The 22,457-nt window shown below is 52.2% G+C and overlaps 2 protein-coding genes across 2 annotated transcripts; one reads left to right on the top strand and one right to left on the bottom strand.

Moving 5' to 3' along the window:
* Positions 1-5,930, bottom strand: POLR3C (RNA polymerase III subunit C). Its single transcript, XM_075283294.1, has 15 exons — positions 5,783-5,930; positions 5,212-5,421; positions 4,376-4,631; positions 3,894-4,085; positions 3,731-3,813; positions 3,536-3,637; positions 3,354-3,446; positions 3,004-3,084; positions 2,844-2,895; positions 2,598-2,658; positions 2,371-2,521; positions 1,067-1,168; positions 777-826; positions 532-681; positions 1-456 (listed from the first exon to the last, which is right to left on the bottom strand). Exons 2-15 carry the CDS (start codon positions 5,356-5,358, stop codon positions 372-374), a joined length of 1,605 nt encoding a protein of 534 aa, XP_075139395.1. The 5' UTR covers positions 5,359-5,421; positions 5,783-5,930; the 3' UTR covers positions 1-371.
* Positions 5,931-6,009: 79 nt separating this feature from the next.
* RNF115 (ring finger protein 115) lies at positions 6,010-20,979 on the top strand. The gene is made up of 9 exons (XM_075283295.1): positions 6,010-6,158; positions 14,558-14,616; positions 14,895-14,952; positions 15,043-15,251; positions 16,710-16,781; positions 19,327-19,399; positions 19,525-19,618; positions 19,966-20,081; positions 20,296-20,979. The coding sequence occupies exons 1-9, from the start codon at positions 6,081-6,083 to the stop codon at positions 20,425-20,427; spliced, it is 891 nt and encodes a 296-aa protein (XP_075139396.1). The 5' UTR covers positions 6,010-6,080; the 3' UTR covers positions 20,428-20,979.
* Positions 20,980-22,457: the final 1,478 nt, after the last annotated feature.

A 22,457-nucleotide genomic window follows, 5' to 3' on the forward strand; every position in this document is an offset into this window, starting at 1 on the left:
TAGCATCGGACGCCGCCGCTGCCGCGCGCAGGTGACTCCGTATCGTGGGCTCCACAATGCAGCATAGTACATAGAAGGGGACGCTGTGCGGGGCCCAAGTGCAATCATTAAAGGCAATGTCCTGCAGCCCCTCCCACATCGTCACGTCATGTAGTTGTAGCGCCCTCTGGTGCTTGTGCAGTGCAATGACAATGATTTCTTTCCACAGATTATGAGCCGTATTCATGAGGATTTTCCTCCAATATTCCTTTCGCCATCCCAAGAATCTTGCAAGAAACGTGAAGCCAAGAGGCGTCCGCACCAGCAGAACAGTGTAGTGGGCGATATGGAGACAGGACACTAGGGGGTGCACACACTATATACACGGGGGATCACGGGATCTTGGCCCTTGTGCTATTAATATAAGACTCCAGAATGAAGATGGTTTCGTCCACCTGGATCTCGCTGGCATCCAGTCTGCAGGTCAGAGAGCAGAAGTCAGAGGTCAAAGGTCCTTATACCAATATAAGAGGCGGCTCGGGGTCTACTCACTTATTGACGTTCCGTTTCAGGTTCTCGAGCTGCTGCCGCTCCGGAGCCGTGATCATCTCCTCGATTTCCTGCAGCTGAGACTCCTCGGCCCCGGTGGCCTGCATGGAGGCGATGATGGCTTCAATCCTCTGCGATTTCTCCAGCAGCCTCCTGCACGTTATAGGGGTAGTTATATGTATTGTCCAGCAGAGGGCGCAATTATCCGACAGTGATGGCAGCCATTTTAGTATGAGGGAAATTCTTACTTGTTTTCCTTGGTCTCGAATTGTCGCCTCTCGATCAGATTAGCCACAGTCTGAGGGAGAGAAGAAAACACAGAAATAAAACTTCTGCTTTATCTGAAGTCATGAACATTTGGCGCAGTTCCGCCCTATGACCAGTAGATGGTGCTACAAAAATCTGTATTGTACACCATCACCCCCTGCAGGCCGAGGGGGGAACTGCACCTGTGACAATGACTGTAATGTGTTTATATTCACAGCAAATCCTATCTCTGCACTAGGGGAGGGGGAGGGGGTCAGGACATTGTCCGTACCTTGTAACATCTCTGCAGTAACATCCGGGCGGAGGAGAGAGGGTTCACTGCGTACAGGTAGAAGGTTCGGGATGGAGCGTGATCCGGAGTTTTCGGAATCTCCTGTATAAGAAACAGAACAAATCTAAGTAAACAGATGAAAGATCTATAATGAATGTCCCTCAGAGTCGGTCAGTGTACTCCTAACCCCGCCCCCGAGGAGCAAGAGAATGAAGAGATTACTATAAAGGATCACTGGCCTATGTATGAGGGCAATCCCAAAAGTAAGGTTTTATAGGAATACAAAAGAAGTTTATTTCCTACAATATTTCCATCATTTTAGAGGTTGAACAATTATTGAGCTTTCTCCATAAGCGCCATTTTAGTCGTTGCGGTGACAGTATTTGTATCCCCATGTCATTCCAGCTCGCCGCCATGTCTGTTGAACATCATCTTTCACGTCTTTGCCGGCGCGGAATCACCTTGCGGCCAAATGTTCTTTCATCTTCGGGAACAGGCGGTGGTCACTGGGTGCCAAGTCCGGACTATAGGGTCGGTGATGATGTTTTTCCGGTCCCAAAACACCGTTGTCAGGACTTTACCGGCAGACGGCGTTTGTTTGAAGTTTCACGGCTTGGGCGAAGAGGGATGTCGCAACTCGCGTGTACAGTGGAACGCCCGGGATTCCTCACCCGTGACAACAGAGTCCAAAAAGTCGTCCTTTTCGTCTGCATTGTCTTGCGCACACCTTCCGATTTTGCAACTTTTTCGTTAAACTCTTGCGGATGGAACCTTCGTGACTGTCTTGTCAGACATTGGCGCTCTCCTGTTCCTTTGTACAACTGGCGGTAAACTCTGCACATCACTTGTGAATGTTTTAGACGTCCACGCACGACTCTCCATACACTTCTGTCAATCCGTTCAACGTCGTTTGCGTTCATAAACCGAATAACAGCACGGATTTCGCACTTGGCGGTGGTGTGCAACGGGGGCTCCATTTTCAAGACTCAACGTCCCAGCGAGGCGCGTCTGCTTATTTGGGAGCGCCAATCACAATCGTGTGGCCGCACAAACCGTTTGTCTGCGTCCCCAACGCATTGGAGACCTTACTTTGGTGGCACGGAGAAGTGGAGTCGCGGCATTGCCACCGCAGCGGCAGGATTGGGATGCTATGCGGGCCCTGGACTACGAGGACAAGGTGTCTCAGTGAACCCGTCTCAGGATCCGTTGCGCTATTACAGCCGGGCCTGTAAACATGATGGCGGCCACAGCGCCATAGCTCCCGGGTCTCCGCTGTAATGTACAGAGGTGCGGCAGTCACTGACCTGCAGAGTGACCAGGTTGACCGATAACATGCGGTATAACATGTCTTTCGCCTCCTTCGCCGGGATCATTGCAAAGTCCTCCACTTGTTTCTGCTCCAGGTGTCTCTTACGTAGGAGGAGTCGGAAGATGCGGGCGCAGCGAGAGCCAAACCTGCCGGGATAACAGACACAGATCAGACACTGAAGGAAGCCGAAACGTCTTATTCTCATCGCTCTTGAGGTCTCACCGCTCTTGCACGATGGATTCCAGGTTGGAGGTGGCCAGAGAGGCGACGGCCTTGTGCAGGTCTTACGGGGTTAAGTCACCAACAAAGCAAAACACGGAGTGAGAGTAAACCAGGCCGGGTAGCCTGTAGCGACCAATCACTGCGCAGGTTTCATTTTTCAACAACAGGGAGTGAGATGAAAGCTGCGCTGTGATTGGCCGCTATGGAATGAATATATAATCATTGGCGCTATACACAAGAGGATACTGATGACGAACATCCCGCCGCCGCTGTCCCCCGACCGTCCCACGAACTCCAACTGAAATCAACAACGAGAGACATAAAAGTTAAAGGGGTCCGGACAAGTTTGATCTGACAATTGTAAAATACGCGCGACGAGGCGGCAGGACAGGGGCGGAGCCATTACCGGGTCATCCGCCAGCAGCGTCAGGTACTGGTCCAACACCTGCTTGGAAATGTTGTATCCTGAGGGTAACGCTCGGAAAATCTGCAATAACGGGGAAAACGAGATTTTAAAGCGGAGGTCTACCTTATAAACAGCCTAAGCTGGCAGGAATATCCCTTTAAGTGAGATCAAATTCTTAAAGGGTTTGATCAGGATTAGAAAAACATGGCAGCCATTTTCCGGAAACAGCGCCATTCCCGTTTGCTGGTTGTGTCTGGTATTGCGGCTAAGCTGCAATACCAGGCACAACCAGTGCACAGCGGCAGCGCTGTTTCAGAAAGAAAGCGGCCATGTTTTTCGGATGCGGTTACCTCATTGGATGACAGCGGCTGTGTGTACGCGGCGTTGGAGGAGGTGGTGATCTCGCTCATCCTCAGCAAGGTGCGGACAATCTCACTGCTGGTCTGTAATACAAAGACACATGCTGGTATGGAGGAGGAGTGCAGCACCACGCTGAGTGCGCCCCCTGTTGGCCAGGCCACCCTCTTACTACCTGGTCCATTTTATTGGACACGGCGCTGATGATGGCCTGGTCGCGGAAGTGCTGGTGAAAGCGATCCATGTTGATCTGCCAATAAATGGCGTCGTCATCACTCTGAGGAGAAGAAACATGAAGTGGTAAGTCACATGACCCCAGACAAGATGGCCGCTAGAAAACCATGACACTGCCCCCGCCCCCAGCTCTTACATCTGCACCAACGTCTCTCTTCGGCCTCTTGCTCTGAGACGCTCCTTCATCATCATCGGAAGAACGGCGCCGCTTCCCCCTCCCTGCGGAGAACATGAGACGTCACTGACAGATCTGTAGCGCCCCCTACTGCCTCACATAACACGGGCAATAACCTCCTCACCAATCAGGGTGACCCTGGGGACGGTGAACATGTCCTTCTCATTGGTGGCGAGTGTGGGGGCCGGGGGCGGGCGTCCCTCTGCGCTGGGCGTATCCCCGGTGTCAGATATGGCCGGACATCTCTGTACGAAGTGCGTGTCTGCCAGACGGCTGAAGGTCGCCAACACATCGCTGTACTCCATGCTCTTCCCGTCTGTAGGAGAACGTATATCAGGGATGTGGAGAGAGATGTGGAGACAACGGGGTGAACCCAAAGCGTTAGCAGGACTAGGCGCAACTGTAACAAAGCCTCAGCTGTATAAGCCTCAGATAGATAAGACTGGGTCTATTAACTGACAGCAAGCAGAGAACATGACACTAGAACATTGCAGAGCAGTAACCTGCTGCCACCACCAGGGGACACTGCTCTGTAAGACTCTATGGTTATACCGCTATATGTACGCAGCCCCCATGCAGATCAGTGACAGTTACAGCCTCACTCGCCTTCCATGGTCTCCGTCAGACGGTCGGCGACTTTCTTCACCACCGCGGTCAGCGTCATCTTCCCGTTCAGCAGCAGTTCCTCCACAATGAGCTCGCCCGTGTCTCCATACAGCGTCTTGGCCGTGTAGATGTAGCGGGGGAAGCGGAGGATGCGCAGGCAGCGGTCGCAGTGGGCGGAGTATTCCACAAAGCCACGTTTGTGCATTTGGTACGTCACCAGGCTGTGCTGTATGAGGACACACAGCGCCTTCTTTACCTGCAGGGGGGCAGCAAGATGGCGGTCATACTGTATACACCTACTAATGTACTGTATACACCTACTAACGTATATGTGTCATAAGGGACCCCAGAGACTGAGAACCCTGGAGCCTAATCCATCGCACAGCTGAGGGATTGTTACAATTGTATTCAGTCTAGACAGCAGGAACACAGATTTCTCCTGTCTGTTACAATGTATCAGCGCAGGTGACATATACGTCTGGATCACAGCAGAGTAATGATAGGGGGTCATCACTAGAGGGCGCTATGGCCCCTCATCTGTCACCCGGGCAGCTACTCCCTGTGTCCACCCCACACTGTCCCTTGCACCCGTCTCGCAGTGGGCACAACCCAGGGGGAACCCAATGCCCAGTGTAGTCGGGACCAGTCATGAACTCCGCAGCCAAATATGGGGCACTGGAGAGGGAGCGAGGCCGAGAGGACAGTCAATGGCTTGGTAGGGGGCATACTCTGTAACAAACCCTCAGCTGTGAGGAGTATCAGGTCAGGACAAGTTGTCAGCCTCTGGAGATGGTGCCCATGATGAGCCCCCTCCCCCACCACACAGGGCCCCTCACCTGGTCGCTGGAGGTCCCGGTCTCGCTGACGATGACTCTGAGGGGCTGAGCGCCCGTCCGGATCAGGAAGGTGCCGACCCGCTCCACAATCTCCCCGTAGTGTTCCTGCAGCAGCATGGCGCTCAGCCGCATCTCCACCGCCGTCATGGCTCCTCCCCCGCGGAGCCGACACCTGCTCTCTCAGGGTATGCTGGGACTTGTAGTGCCTCCCTATACAGAGGAGCAGAGAGATCATAATGCTGTAGAGCTACAAGTCTCAGTGTCGCCCCCTATTGCTGGGACTTGTAGTGCCTCCCTATACAGAGGAGCAGAGAGATCACATTGCTGTAGAGCTACAAGTCTCAGTGTCGCCCCCTATTGCTGGGACTTGTAGTTCCTCCCTATACAGAGGAGCAGAGAGATCACATTGCTGTAGAGCTACAAGTCTCAGTGTCACCCCCTATTGCTGGGACTTGTAGTATCAGTCCATGTCACTCCCTATAAGTAGTGGCAGCCCTGCTTGTAGTCAGACAGTCCGGAGCGCTCTCATACGGTACATGCTGACACTTGTAGTCCCACCACCGCCCCTCACCTCCGCACTCTCCGGTACCGGCCGCCTCTAAAATCCCCAGGACATGTGTGTCTGTCCGGCAGCGTTGGTTGTACATAAAGTTTGTTGAGAGGCTTGTTTGTAGTGGGTCGCTCTGTCCCTCTCTCGCTGGTTGTGGAGGACCCGGGGTGAGCAGAGCGCCTCTCACTGGTCGCCGGCGGGATAGAGCGGCTGTGACAGGGGGCGGCGCTCTGTCGGCACTCTCGCTGCTGCTGGGAGGACTGACGTGACGAGCGGAGCAGCAGAAGCGGCCGGAGCGGGCGGAGGAGGAAAGAGGAAAATGGCGGAGGCGGCGGCGGTGTCACAGCATCGCTTCTTCTGCCATCACTGTAAGGGGGAGGTCAGCCCCAAGCTGCCGGTGAGTAGCGAGCACCCCCCGGGGAGGGGCCCCTGACAGGACGGAGAGGGAGGGGACCGGGGAGCCCGGCATATAACGGGGCCCCTGGACTGGCCCCCAGATGGCAGCTGTTATAGGATGTGTGGGATAAGTAAGTGACCCCCCCCCCCCATGATATGAGTACTGCTCCTCCTGTTATCACCACACAGCTTTCCCAGGACCCTGAATGGCAAGCAAAGGTGCTATGCAGGAGTCCTGGAACGCTGGGTGGTGGCCCCTGGGCCTTTCAGGAGTCCTGGAAAGCTGAGTGGTGGCCCCTGTGCCTTTCAGGTGTCCGGGAAAGCTGGGTGGTGGCCCCTGGGCCTTTCAGGTGTCCGGGAAAGCTGGGTGGTGGCCCCTGGGCCTTTCAGGTGTCCGGGAAAGCTGGGTGGTGGCCCCTGGGCCTTTCAGGTGTCCGGGAAAGCTGAGTGGTGGCCCCTGGGCCTTTCAGGAGTCCAGGAAAGCTGAGTGGTGGCCCCTGTGCCTTTCAGGTGTCCGGGAAAGCTGGGTGGTGGCCCCTGGGCCTTTCAGGTGTCCGGGAAAGCTGGGTGGTGGCCCCTGGGCCTTTCAGGTGTCCGGGAAAGCTGGGTGGTGGCCCCTGGGCCTTTCAGGTGTCCGGGAAAGCTGGGTGGTGGCCCCTGGGCCTTTCAGGTGTCCGGGAAAGCTGGGTGGTGGCCCCTGGGCCTTTCAGGTGTCCGGGAAAGCTGGGTGGTGGCCCCTGGGCCTTTCAGGTGTCCTAGAAAGCTGAGTGGTGGCCCCTGGGCCTTTCAGGTGTCCTAGAAAGCTGGGTGGTGGCCCCTGGGCCTTTCAGGTGTCCTAGAAAGCTGAGTGGTGGCCCCTGGGCCTTTCAGGTGTCCTAGAAAGCTGAGTGGTGGCCCCTGGGCCTTTCAGGTGTCCTAGAAAGCTGGGTGGTGGCCCCGGTGTCTGGGGAGGGAGCTGTGCTGTTCAGGAGTCCCAGAAAGCTGGGTTTGATGATGTTACCGCCATGCTGATATCTGTAGCGGCTCTGATACTGTCACAGCTGAGGGTCTGTCCCAGTGTATCAGTCTCTGCACCTCTGTTACAGTGTGTCAGTCCGGAGTGCACTGAAGATTACCCGGATACAATGTAACAAACCCTCAGCGAGAGCAGCACGTCCCTAGTCACTGACAGCAAAGCTGGGTTACTGTGGATGTTGCTGTAGTTCCTCTAGACTGGTCACTCAGAGGTTTAGGAAAGCTGGGTGATGGGCACTACCAACAACTCCTCCTATCGATGCCAGTCGGGGTTAGGAAAGCTGGGTTGTGGCTGCTACTGCTACTCGTATAACTCCCTCTACAGTTGTCACTCAGGGGTTTAAGAAAGCTGGGTGACGGGCATTACAGCCACTGGTATAACGTCCTCTATAGATGTCAGTCAGGGGTCTAGGAAAGCTGGGTGATGGTTAGTACAGCTCCCATTGTAGGTGTCATTCAGGGGTCTAGGAAAGCTGGGTGATGGTTAGTACAGCTCCCATTGTAGGTGTCATTCAGGGGTCTAGGAAAGCTGGGTGATGGCCACTACATCCACTGATACAACTCCCTCTATAGATGTCTTTCTGGGGTCTAGGAAAGCTGGGTGATGGACCTCACTAAACTGGACTGTTACAACTTTTTCTATAGATGTCACTCAGGGGTCTCAGAAAGCTGGGTGAGGGGCATTGCAGCTACTGACGCCTCTCCCTATAGAGCTGTCACTCGGGTTTTGGAAAGTTGGGTGATGGATCCACTTAGTGGTGCAGGACAGAGTCACCAGGAACTCCCATTTACCCTGCAGAAGCCTGGGAAAGCAGGGTGATGATCAAGATCCCCTCACTATAGATTGGATAGGAATTGTAACCCAGCTTTCTGTGGCTTCTGATAAGTGTAGCTGACTTGTAGATGACGCCTGCCAGTAGTCACCCAGCTTTTCTAGACTCCTGAGCTGCATGTGATGTTCTAGAGGCTGTGACTGTCATGTGCACCGGACTGGCTGATAACAGGGAACAGTGGCAGTGGGTGGAGCTTAGTGTTTGGCTGCTAGTCCAGCTGTGCCCTGCAGGGGGTCCGCAGAGGGGGATACCTCCGCCCGCAGGCTCGGCTCTGCTGTGTCACCGGGTGGAGCGACGCTTTCACTTTCTCGTTGCCTCAGGCTGTTCACATGATCATGTCCTGTCTGGCCCAGACACCCAACTTTCTCAGACTCCTGAATCTCAGGGCCACTTAATGCTGATCTGGTCATACACCCAGCTTTCCATGGTTCCTGCATAGCACACCTGTGTAGTCATGCAATGTTAGTAGGGGTTAACGTGGGAAGCCACGCCGGTGACCATATTGATAAACACACAGCTTTCCTTGGCTTCTGAATGGTACAGGTTTACTTCTGCTCCTGTAACACTACACAGGTGTGCCGTGCAGGAGCCCGGGAGAGCTGGGTGTTCATCCATATGGCCGCCATTGCTGCTGCTTTGGCTTCTGAAGGGTAATTCTTCCTGCGTTTGCTCCATGACTAGACAGGTGTGCCGTGCAGGAGCCCGGGAGAGCAGTGATTGTGGTCTCGGGCTCCTCTGTGCGTTGGCGAGCCCCTGGCACGCTGAGTATCTATTACTGGTACCCGCTCCTCCCCCAGGCTGCTGTAGTGGCATCTGTATACAGCAGATAATCCTCCGCTTCCTGCCTGGCATAGCAGAGCTGAGCCGGTGCCCTCTTAAAGGGACAGGAGCGCAGATTGGCCATTACCATACAAGCTGTGCCCTATAAAGTGCCATTGCTGCCAGTATCAGGCCTCATCCTGATCCTGGGGGGGCGCTGTTGCATTAATCGCTATGGTAAGTGTAGACATCTCCTAATGGCCAATGGCGGTATTGCAGGCTGTATATATATAGTGTGTGAAGGACGGGTCACATGGGCTCTGGGACTATCCAGTGGACATAATGGCGGGGGGTGACTACTGTGTGACCCCGCAGGGGGGGGCTGTGGGTGGTTGTCGGCCCTCCCCCACACCTGGTGAGCTCTGCAGGGCTCTGACAACCATCCGTGTATCAGGATGCTGGAGTGCTGTGGCTGGTTGTCAGGAGGGGCAGCAGATATGTTGTACCCTCCCAGCAGAGGGCAGAAGAGTGTCCGGTGTCACACGTAACCGTCCTTCGCTCCTCGCCCCTCCCCCGCCCCTCATCCTACAGATTCTCGCATTTGGCCGGGTTTCAAGGTGACTCCGCAAATATTCAGTGTCAGTGTTTAGTCTGCAGGTAGTCGCCATGTGAGGCCGCACGTTATACCGCCCTCCTCCTATGTCCTAGATAAAGGGGAGCGAGCAGCTGATGGGTCTCCGGAGATGAGCTATCGGGGCAGGAAGGGTTAAACGCTGCGGCGGTGGCAGCGGCACGTAAACAAAGTCCACTGGAGATAGCTGATAACAGGGAGCAATAGAGAAACCCGCTGATGGAGGAGAGAGAGAGCAGAAGTGTACTGGCCCTTTAAGAAACAGCACGAGGTCTGATCAGGAGGAGATATCTCTTATACATAACGGTACTGTATGGTGTATACATGTAATACCGCCATATGGTATATGATACATGTGATAGTACTGTATGGTGTATACATGTAATACCGCCGTACACTGCCCATGTGATAGTACTGTATGGTGTATACAAGTAATGCCGCCATACACTGCGCATGTGATAGTACTGTATGGTGTATACATGTGATAGTACTGTATGGTGTATACAAGTAATGCCGCCATACACTGCACATGTGATAGTACTGTATGGTGTATACATGTAATACCGCCGTACACTGCCCATGTGATAGTACTGTATGGTGTATACATGTAATACCGCCGTACACTGCGCATGTGATAGTACTGTATGGTGTATACATGTAATACCGCCGTACACTGCCCATGTGATAGTACTGTATGGTGTATACATGTAATACCGCCGTACACTGCACATGTGATAGTACTGTATGGTGTATACATGTGATACCGCCGTACACGGCCCATGTGATAGTACTGTATGGTGTATACATGTAATACCGCCATATGGTATATGATACATGTGATAGTACTGTATGGTGTATACATGTAATACCGCCGTACACTGCCCATGTGATAGTACTGTATGGTGTATACATGTGATAGTACTGTATGGTGTATACAAGTAATGCCGCCATACACTGCACATGTGATAGTACTGTATGGTGTATACATGTAATACCTCCATACACTGCACATGTGATAGCACTGTATGGTGTATACATGTAATACCGCCATACACTGCTCATGTGATAGTACTGTATGGTGTATACATGTAATACCGCCGTACACTGCACATGTGATAGTACTGTATGGTGTATACATGTAATACCTCCGTACACTGCACATGTGATAGTACTGTATGGTGTATACATGTAATACCGCCGTACACTGCACATGTGATAGTACTGTATGGTGTATACATGTAATACCGCCGTACACTGCACATGTGATAGTACTGTATGGTGTATACATGTAATACCGCCGTACACTGCGCATGTGATAGTACTGTATGGTGTATACATGTAATACCGCCGTACACTGCGCATGTGATAGTACTGTATGGTGTATACATGTAATACCGCCGTACACTGCACATGTGATAGTACTGTATGGTGTATACATGTAATACCGCCGTACACTGCACATGTGATAGTACTGTATGGTGTATACATGTAATACCGCCGTACACTGCACATGTGATAGTACTGTATGGTGTATACATGTAATACCGCCGTACACTGCACATGTGATAGTACTGTATGGTGTATACATGTAATACCGCCGTACACTGCCCATGTGATAGTACTGTATGGTGTATACATGTAATACCGCCGTACACTGCCCATGTGATAGTACTGTATGGTACCCCCTCCTCCATCCAGCTTTATACACATCAGCACTGACTGGAGTGCCCTGTGTTATATAATACTCCCTAGTATCTCACCCTGCACTCTGTAGTATATACCACCCCCTTAGTATACGGCCCTGCACTCTGTAGTATATACCACCCCCTTAGTATACGGCCCCGCACTCTGTAGTATATACCACCTCCTTAGTATACGGCCCTGCACTCTGTAGTATATACCACCCCCTTAGTATATGGCCCCGCACTCTGTTGTATATACCACCTCCTTAGTATACGGCCCTGCGCTCTGTAGTATATACCACCCCCTTAGTATACGGCCCTGCGCTCTGTAGTATATACCACCCCCTTAGTATACGGCCCTGCGCTCTGTAGTATATACCACCCCCTTAGTATACGGCCCTGCACTCTGTAGTATATACCACCCCCTTAGTATACGGCCCCGCGTTGCCCTCCCTCCCTCTGATCTCCGCCGTGTGAGGTGGCGCCCTCTTGGGGACGTCTTCCAGTACCAGATAAGATTTCTCGGTTATTCTTCGGGGATTTGTGTGTGTGTGGAGGAGAGATCTATAAATACCGCGGCCGCTGCTTCCATTTATATACCTGCAGATATGGCCGTGCCGCAGCCGTTACATATCAGGTGCCGGCGACAATCCCCAGATCCAGCGCCTGGCAGCAGTCACACTGCCGTTCTGGCCCCTGGGAAAGCTGGCTCTTACTGCAGTCAGATTAGCTGGTCTCTGGTTCTATAATTAGACCTATCAGGGCTCTGGGAAAGCTGGGTGAGCTCCATGGTTATGGTGCACAGGCGGGTTTCGGCAGTGTCTCGCTCGGCTGCCCGGTGTCATATCTCCAGGGCCCGGGCGGCAGCTGCTGTATACAGGGATACGGATAGTTACCTGCCAACCTGCTGCGGCCACATCACATGACCAGGAGGGTGTGGGGTCACACATCACAGGCAGGAGTCTGGGAAAGCTGGGTGATCGCCTGACGTAGGTGCACAGGGGTTGTCATCCAGCTCTCCCACACTCTGACATGGGAATTTTATTCTTGGAAGCTGGTCTTGCAGCTTTGGTGGTGTCTAGAGGTAATCTACATAATCATCACTGGCACTGAACTGGAGTTACTTCATGTCACACCCGGAGCTGCGATCATCACGGTCATGCTCTAGTCACACCCAGAGCTGCGATCATCACGGTCATGCTCTAGTCACACCCGGAGCTGCGATCATCACAGTCATGCTCTAGTCACACCCGGAGCTGCGATCATCACGGTCATGCTCTAGTCACACCCGGAGCTGCGATCATCACGGTCATGCTCTAGTCACACCCAGAGCTGCGATCATCACGGTCATGCTCTAGTCACACCCAGAGCTGCGATCATCACGGTCATGCTCTAGTCACACCTGGAGCTGCGATCAACACGGGAATATTCCAGTCACACCCAGAGCTGCGATCATCACGGTCATGCTCTAGTCACACCTGGAGCTGCGATCAACACGGGAATATTCCAGTCACACCCGGAGCTGCGATCATTACGGTCATGCTCTAGTCACACCTGGAGCTGCGATCATCACGGTCATGCTCTAGTCACACCCAGAGCTGCGATCATCACGGTTATGCTCTAGTCACACCCGGAGCTGCGATCATTACGGTCATGCTCTAGTCACACCTGGAGCTGCGATCATCACGGTCATGCTCTAGTCACACCCGGAGCTGCGATCATCACGGTCATGCTCTAGTCACACCCGGAGCTGCGATCATCACGGTCATGCTCTAGTCACACCTGGAGCTGCGATCATCACGGTCATGCTCTAGTCACACCTGGAGCTGCGATCATCACGGTCATGCTCTAGTCACACCCGGAGCTGCGATCATCACGGTCATGCTCTAGTCACACCCGGAGCTGCGATCATCACGGTCATGCTCTAGTCACACCCAGAGCTGCGATCATCACGGTTATGCTCTAGTCACACCCGGAGCTGCGATCATCACGGTCATGCTCTAGTCACACCCGGAGCTGCGATCATCACGGTCATGCTCTAGTCACACCCGGAGCTGCGATCATTACGGTCATGCTCTAGTCACACCCGGAGCTGCGATCATCACGGTCATGCTCTAGTCACACCTGGAGCTGCGATCATCACGGTCATGCTCTAGTCACACCTGGAGCTGCGATCATCACGGTCATGCTCTAGTCACACCTGGAGCTGCGATCATCACGGTCATGCTCTAGTCACACCTGGAGCTGCGATCATCACGGTCATGCTCTAGTCACACCTTGAGCTGCGATCAACACGGGAATATTCCAGTCACACCCAGAGCTGCGATCATCACGGTCATGCTCTAGTCACACCCGGAGCTGCGATCATTACGGTCATGCTCTAGTCACACCTTGAGCTGCGATCAACACGGGAATATTCCAGTCATACTCAGAGCTGCGATCGTTACGGTCATGCTCCAGTCCCTCCCAGTTCTGCGCTCATCACAGTCATGCTCCAATCTCACCCGGAGCTGCGATCATCATGGTCATGCTCTAGTCACACCTTGAGCTGCGATCGTTACGGTCATGCTCTACTCCCTCCCGGAGCTGTGATCATCAGGGTCATGCTCTAGTTACACCTGGAGCTGCGGTTATGCTCCAGTCTCACCCTCAGCTGCATTCCCTATTTGGTCACCACTCGTATGCTCTGCTCACTTCCAGAGCTGCATTCACCACTCTCGCGCTCCAGTCCCATCCAAAAATAGCATTCACCACTTTTCTGCTCCAGTTACACCCAGAGCTGCATTTATTCTTCTCATTCTTTGGTCACTACATTTGCTAGGTTCACTGCAGTTGACACGCTAGTACTCCAGTTACACCCAGAGCTGCGTCCATCACCTCCATCCTCTGCCCACTGTATTCGCTTCTCCCACTTTCTTACTCTGGTCACACACAAAGCTGCATTCACTACCTTTGTATTCCAATTTACAACCAGAGCTGCGTTCACCAATCTCATGCACTGGTCACACATGGAGCCACATTCACTTATTCTCCAGTTACACCCAGAGCTGCATTCACTGTTTCATACTCTGCTCACTGACGAAGGCTCATTCACCACTCTTCTACTCTGTTCACACCCAAATCTGCATTCATCATTCTCATACCCTGGTCACATTTAGAGCTGCACATAGTTGTGCCGAACTGGCAGATTCTGATACACAAATCCCTTCTAGAGCTGCATATGTCATACCCTGGTCACCACACTTGTACTCTAGTTACACACGAATCCTGCACAAACCCCAACCTACTAATCTCCCAGAATGCTTGTAGTCACGTGTCGGTCACCACAGAGCTGACAGGTTGCCCAGGACAGGCAGCAGAATTGTGACTACTGCTCTGGAGGGGAGTGGAGGACAGGCTGCAGCTTTGGCAGTGACTGGAGTAGAAGGCAAGAAGTTCCCCTCCTCCTCCTCTTCTCACACTGATTTTCTTGTCTTTGCAGGAGTATATCTGCCCAAGATGTGACTCTGGTTTTATTGAAGAGGTGACTGAAGACTCCAGGTAGGTGGCGCTCTTGTCCACCCGCAGGCTGCAAGGAAAGAATGAACCTAGAAGAGATTCTCAGTAGCTTTGGATGTGACTGGAGTATAAGACATGGTCTCTGTAAGTCTGTTTGCTTAGTGGCAATTGATTTCAAGTGGCTACAGCTTTGGATGCGACTAGAGTAGATTACAGAGCAGGCATTCTTGTGGCGGTAGTTGAGCAGAGTTCAGCAGCTTGCGGTGTGAGCTTTGCCCTGGGTGGAGTCCTGCTAATTCTCTTCCTTGTTTGTCTCTCAGTTTTCTCGACTCCGGAGGAAACTCAATAGACGACAATGGGACGACGCATTTTGCAGAGGTGAGTGCTGGTGCTGAGGGCGCCTGTTGTGACTGTGGCCCCGGGCTCCGGCCGCTCCTGGGGGCCCCTCCTCATTCTCCTCTTTTGCAGCTCTGGGACCATTTAGACCACACAATGTTTTTCCCCGATTTCCGACATTTCCTGAGCGGCAGCTCTTTGGACCAAGACAACAGAGACAGCGAGCGGCGCCACCAGGGCCATTCAGACATCAGGGTGACCCGCCGCCCCCCGAGACAGCCCACCACCCGATACCGATCCCGTGTCAGCTCCCGGCCCGACCGCTCACCAGCCATCGAAGGGTAAGTTCTGGGTGACAGGTTAGACATAGGGGGTGCCCTCCTCCCTTAGGCTTTTGCAATTGGGTGGGGGAGTGGTTGTCACATTGGGTGCATACAGGAAGGGGGGGGGCAAAATCCCCATAGTGACCTCCGCACTGTATAATGCTTCCCATAGTGACCTCCGCACTGTATAATGCTTCCCATAGTGACCTCCGCACTGTATAATGCTTCCCATAGTGACCTCTGTGCTGTATAATGCTCCCCGTGGTGACCTCCGCGCTGTATAATGCTCCCCGTGGTGACCTCCACGCTGTATAATGCTCCCCGTGGTGACCTCAGCACTGTATAATGCTCCCCGTGGTGACCTCAGCACTGTATAATGCTCCCCGTGGTGACCTCCACGTTGTATAATGCTCCCCGTGGTGACCTCAGCACTGTATAATGCTCCCCGTGGTGACCTCCACGTTGTATAATGCTCCCCGTGGTGACCTCCACGTTGTATAATGCTCCCCGTGGTGACCTCAGCACTGTATAATGCTCCCCGTGGTGACCTCAGCACTGTATAATGCTCCCCGTGGTGACCTCAGCACTGTATAATGCTCCCCGTGGTGACCTCCACGTTGTATAATGCTCCCCGTGGTGACCTCAGCACTGTATAATGCTCCCCGTGGTGACCTCAGCACTGTATAATGCTCCCCGTGGTGACCTCAGCACTGTATAATGCTCCCCGTGGTGACCTCCACGTTGTATAATGCTCCCCGTGGTGACCTCAGCACTGTATAATGCTCCCCGTGGTGACCTCCACGTTGTATAATGCTCCCCGTGGTGACCTCAGCACTGTATAATGCTCCCCGTGGTGACCTCCACGTTGTATAATGCTCCCCGTGGTGACCTCAGCACTGTATAATGCTCCCCGTGGTGACCTCAGCACTGTATAATGCTCCCCATAGTGACCTCAGCACTGTATAATGCTCCCCATAGTGACCTCAGCACTGTATAATGCTCCCCGTGGTGACCTCAGCACTGTATAATGCTCCCCGTGGTGACCTCCACGTTGTATAATGCTCCCCGTGGTGACCTCCACGTTGTATAATGCTCCCCGTGGTGACCTCAGCACTGTATAATGCTCCCCGTGGTGACCTCAGCACTGTATAATGCTCCCCGTGGTGACCTCAGCACTGTATAATGCTCCCCGTGGTGCTCCTTGGTCTCCTCTGGTTTCTTCTGTCAGACACAATGTAGTGATGTCATCGCAGCAGCTCCCAAGTAGCTGATAACTGCTTTAGGGGTGACTGTAGAGGGCGCTATGGCAGGATTCAGATAGAGCTGAGGACAGGACAGCTGGGAGGTCTTCATGGTCCTAGAACTTAATACCTTGTATCCCGCCCTGTATAAGTGCACTACTACTCCCATCCTCCACGTTTGGGTAAGGCGGGTTTGCTCTTTAGGTCATTCATTTCCTTTCTTTTTTCCTCACAGCATCATCCAGCAGATCTTCGCCGGGGTCCTCGCAAATCCGCCCTTACCAGGGTCACCACATCCCTTCTCATGGTAAGCTGGGACTACAACTGTAGTGTAGAGCATGGTGGAGGAGGACTGGGGCTGTAAGTGACCACACCACTGTGGGGCGCTGTAAGGAGGACAAATGTGCTCAGGACATGAAGCTGTGTAGACCCTGTTATGCCCCTTTGTGGTCAGGACAGGTCTAACCACTTGTAAAATGGAAATCTACCCTATGGAGCAGGGGGCTGTATAATGGGGGTGGTTGTTCTGCAGAGGCAGAGAATCTGAGTATATAACTGTCTGCCTGCGGGGGGCACTCATCCATGACTGCTATCATCTATACTCACAGCTGGTGTGTGGGGAGAGCCGCAGGTTATATTACAGATCCTCATCTCTGTAACATAATAACCCCCCCCCCCCACTTACTCTAGGAACCTATCTGTAATTCCTCTACAATACTCCTCTGCTGCCCCCTATGGTTAGCTTATAACATGGCACAATGTTATGTGCCTCTCTGTTACCCCTTGTAGTTGGTTTATGCCATGGCACAATGTCACATGATCTATGCAGTCCCCCCATGGTTGGCTTATGACGTGACACACTGTTACATGATTTATGCGGTCCCCCCATAGTTGGCTTATGACGTGACACACTGTTACATGATTTATGCGGTCCCCCCGTGATTGGCTTATGACATGACACACTGTTACATGGTCTATGTGGTCCCCCCATGATTGGCTTATGATGTGACACACTGTTACATGGTCTATGCGGTCCCCCCATGGTTGGCTTATGATGTGACACACTGTTACATGGTCTATGCGGTTCCCCCATGGTTGGCTTATGCCGTTACACACTGTTACATGGTCTATGCGGTTCCCCCATGATTGGCTTATGACATGACACAATGTTACATGGTCTATGCGGTTCCCCCATGGTTGGCTTATGATGTGACACACTGTTACATGGTCTATGCGGTTCCCCCATGGTTGGCTTATGCCGTTACACACTGTTACATGATCTATGCGGTTCTCCTATGATTGGCTTATGACATGACACACTGTTACATGGTCTATGCGGTTCCCCCATGGTTGGCTTATGCCGTTACACACTGTTACATGGTCTATGCGGTTCCCCCATGGTTGGCTTATGCCGTTACACACTGTTACATGGTCTATGCGGTCCCCCCGTGGTTGGCTTATGACGTGACACACTGTTACATGATTTATGCGGTCCCCCCGTGGTTGGCTTATGATGTGACACAATGTTACATGGTCTATGCGGTTCCCCCGTGGTTGGCTTATGACATGACACACTGTTACATGGTCTATGTGGTCCCCCCATGATTGGCTTATGATGTGACACACTGTTACATGGTCTATGTGGTCCCCCCATGATTGGCTTATGATGTGACACACTGTTACATGGTCTATGCGGTTCCCCCATGATTGGCTTATGACATGACACAATGTTACATGGTCTATGCGGTTCCCCCATGGTTGGCTTATGCCGTTACACACTGTTACATGGTCTATGCGGTTCCCCCATGATTGGCTTATGACATGACACAATGTTACATGGTCTATGCGGTCCCCCCATGGTTGGCTTATGCCGTTACACACTGTTACATGATCTATGCGGTTCTCCTATGATTGGCTTATGACATGACACACTGTTACATGGTCTATGCGGTCCCCCCATGGTTGGCTTATGATGTGACACACTGTTACATGGTCTATGTGGTCCCCCCATGATTGGCTTATGATGTGACACACTGTTACATGGTCTATGCGGTCCCCCCATGGTTGGCTTATGATGTGACACACTGTTACATGGTCTATGTGGTCCCCCCATGATTGGCTTATGATGTGACACACTGTTACATGGTCTATGTGGTCCCCCCATGATTGGCTTATGATGTGACACACTGTTACATGGTCTATGCGGTTCCCCCATGATTGGCTTATGACATGACACAATGTTACATGGTCTATGCGGTTCCCCCATGGTTGGCTTATGCCGTTACACACTGTTACATGGTCTATGCGGTTCCCCCATGATTGGCTTATGACATGACACAATGTTACATGGTCTATGCGGTTCCCCCATGGTTGGCTTATGATGTGACACACTGTTACATGGTCTATGCGGTTCCCCCATGGTTGGCTTATGCCGTTACACACTGTTACATGATCTATGCGGTTCTCCTATGATTGGCTTATGACATGACACACTGTTACATGGTCTATGCGGTCCCCCCGTGGTTGGCTTATGACGTGACACACTGTTACATGATTTATGCGGTCCCCCCGTGGTTGGCTTATGATGTGACACAATGTTACATGGTCTATGCGGTTCCCCCGTGGTTGGCTTATGACGTGACACACTGTTACATGATTTATGTGGTCCCCCCATGGTTGGCTTATGATGTGACACACTGTTACATGGTCTATGCGGTTCCCCCATGGTTAGCTTATGGTATATATTCTCTCCTGCCCCCCTGTGTTTGGTTTATGACATGATACAATGTTACATGCTGTTTGCTGCCCCCTGGTGCCCAATTGGTAATGACAATCTTTGGCTTTCCTTGAAGGAGTGGGATGCTTCACTCAAATCCAGGGGACTATGCCTGGGGGCAGAGCGGCCTGGACTCCATAGTCACTCAGGTAAGTGGATGCCAGTACATGAAGGGGGAAGATTTAGACTGAATCCAGACCTGCCCCCACCCCATGACCACTTCAGAGTGGAGCGATGCTCCGGAGGTCGTGACTTCTGCTCTCCTCTTCAACAGCTTTTGGGCCAACTAGAAAACACAGGCCCCCCCCCAGCGGACAAAGAGAAGATCTCCTCCCTGCCGACAGTGACCGTAACTCAGGAGCAAGTGGGTGAGTAGTGCAGCGGCCGGGGTTAAAGGGGTTCTCCAGGACCTGTATACTAAAATAGGCCATCAGTATGTCCAACACCCGGGGCCCCTCCACAGACCAGCTTGTTCACTGAAAACCAAGCACAGCTCCACATATTATGTAGTGGCTGTGCTTGGTATTGCGGCTCAGTCCCATTCACCTGATGAACGTGACGTTATCAGCACAGGGAATGAGAGCTGATCAGGAAGGGTCCCGGGTGTCAGACCTCCATCAATCACATATTAACGACGTATCCTAAGTCTCAGAGAACCTCTTTAAGGGTCCCCCTCCTCCCCCGCAGCTGATGTGACCCGTTTTGTCTCTGACAGATATGGGTCTGGAGTGCCCCGTGTGTAAGGATGACTACTCGGTATCGGAGCAGGTCAGACAGCTGCCCTGCAATCACTTCTTCCATGGAGACTGTATTGTGCCTTGGCTCGAGATGGTAACTATACGCCTGCACCCCCTTACTCCGTATTTGGGGGTTGTAATAGGGTGTCATTTAATAGGATTTAGTGCAACAGTGCCATCTGGTGGGCATGTGGAAAATTACACCTCTTTAGAAACCATATGGGATGCCACCCAACTTTCCCAGAAACTGAGAGGCTCTAAGTATTGTTTAGGGCCCCTTCCTTGACCTTTGACCTGTGTCTTTACAGCATGATACTTGCCCGGTTTGCCGAAAAAGTTTAAACGGCGAGGACTCGACGCGACAAGCGCCCGGCTCCGAGGCCTCCGCCAGCAACAGCTACAGCGGCGAAAGCCAAGCGCATGATAGATGGGCCTTCTGAAGGGGCCCCGCAGCCAGGGGGGCCCGGCATTCCTGCAGCGTGTACATTGTGTGAGAGAGACTTCATCGCCAACCAACACGTAAGAACTGGCAGCGGGCGCACCATGCCCGCCATATCCGAACCAAAAAAAAAAGACGTTTTACATTTCCTCCTCCGTCTGACAGGCAGCGCGATGCCATTGGTCGGTTAGATCACATGATCTGCTCAATTATCTGGAAGTAGTTTGGATCAATGTATGGACATCTATTGCTTGGACTGATGACTGGACGATTGGGCCCTCGTCCTCTCCCCCATCTCGCAACATCTCGCCGCACTGAGGGGGGCGGGCTCTTGTGAGGGGGCGGGAACTGGGAGGGGCTTTTTTTTTTCTTTTTTTTTCTTTTTTTTTTTCTTTTTTTTTCCTTTTGCACATAATCCCCTCCCCCGAATTCTCCCCGTTTCAGTTTTCCTTTGGCTGGTCGTGGGGAAGATTGAAAAAATTCAGAAAATCTATAACGTAAAATATTTGTAAATTTAAGATAAATTTGTTCATATACCCGGAAAGAGCCGCCGTGTCCGACCTGGTCCTTCATGGGGCAGTGATGTCACCGCTCTCTAGTATACGGATAGGCTGTGATGTCACCGCTCTCTAGTATACGGATAGGCTGTATTCTCAGTGATGTCACCGCTCTCTAGTATATGGATAGGCTGTATTCTCAGTGATGTCACCGCTCTCTAGTATACGGATAGGCTGTATTCTCAGTGATGTCACCGCTCTCTAGTATACGGATAGGCTGTATTCTCAGTGATGTCACTGCTCTCTAGTATACGGATAGGCTGTATTCTCAGTGATGTCACCGCTCTCTAGTATATGGATAGGCTGTACTCTCAGTGATGTCACCGCTCTCTAGTATACGGATAGGCTGTATTCTCAGTGATGTCACCGCTCTCTAGTATATGGATAGGCTGTATTCTCAGTGATGTCACCGCTCTCTAGTATACGGATAGGCTGTATTCTCAGTGATGTCACCGCTCTCTAGTATACGGATAGGCTGTATTCTCAGTGATGTCACCGCTCTCTAGTATACGGATAGGCTGTATTCTCAGTGATGTCACCGCTCTCTAGTATACGGATAGGCTGTATTCTCAGTGATGTCACCGCTCTCTAGTATACGGATAGGCTGTATTCTCAGTGATGTCATCGCTCTCTAGTATACGGATAGGCTGTACTCTCAGTGATGTCACCGCTCTCTAGTATACGGATAGGCTGTATTCTCAGTGATGTCACTGCTCTCTAGTATACGGATAGGCTGTATTCTCAGTGATGTCACCGCTCTCTAGTATACGGATAGGCTGTATTCTCAGTGATGTCACTGCTCTCTAGTATACGGATAGGCTGTATTCTCAGTGATGTCATCGCTCTCTAGTATACGGATAGGCTGTACTCTCAGTGATGTCACCGCTCTCTAGTATACGGATAGGCTGTATTCTCAGTGATGTCACCGCTCTCTAGTATATGGATAGGCTGTATTCTCAGTGATGTCACCGCTCTCTAGTATATAGATAGGCTGTATCCTCAGTGATGTCACTGCTCTCTAGTATACGGATAGGCTGTATTCTCAGTGATGTCACCGCTCTCTAGTATACGGATAGGCTGTATTCTCAGTGATGTCACTGCTGCTCATGATCCAAATATCACCCAATATTCCTTGATGTAAATGTGACCCCGCTCCTGTACTCGGACATCTCCAGGCTCTCCCCACCACATGTCGGCCATGTACCAGATGTCTCAGGCTTCGCGTGGATCATTCATATAAATACCTATGGTGAGTAAAGGTTCGCGGTGTCTTCTACCTGAGAGGTTTATGGTAGTGTAGCAGACATGTCTGGTATATAGGGGGCACAGCTATAGGTAACCACTGGGGGGAGCCACTGCCGGATACCATAGTGGGGTAAGTACGACTTCCTTCCCTTCTCCTACAAGGACCGCACAAGGAGCAGGACTTATATCATCCGTCCTGACCGGCGGGGTCACCACATATGGCGGACAC

Source organism: Leptodactylus fuscus, chromosome 7 (genome assembly GCF_031893055.1).
Source record: "Leptodactylus fuscus isolate aLepFus1 chromosome 7, aLepFus1.hap2, whole genome shotgun sequence".
NCBI classification, from domain to species: Eukaryota; Metazoa; Chordata; class Amphibia; order Anura; family Leptodactylidae; genus Leptodactylus; species Leptodactylus fuscus.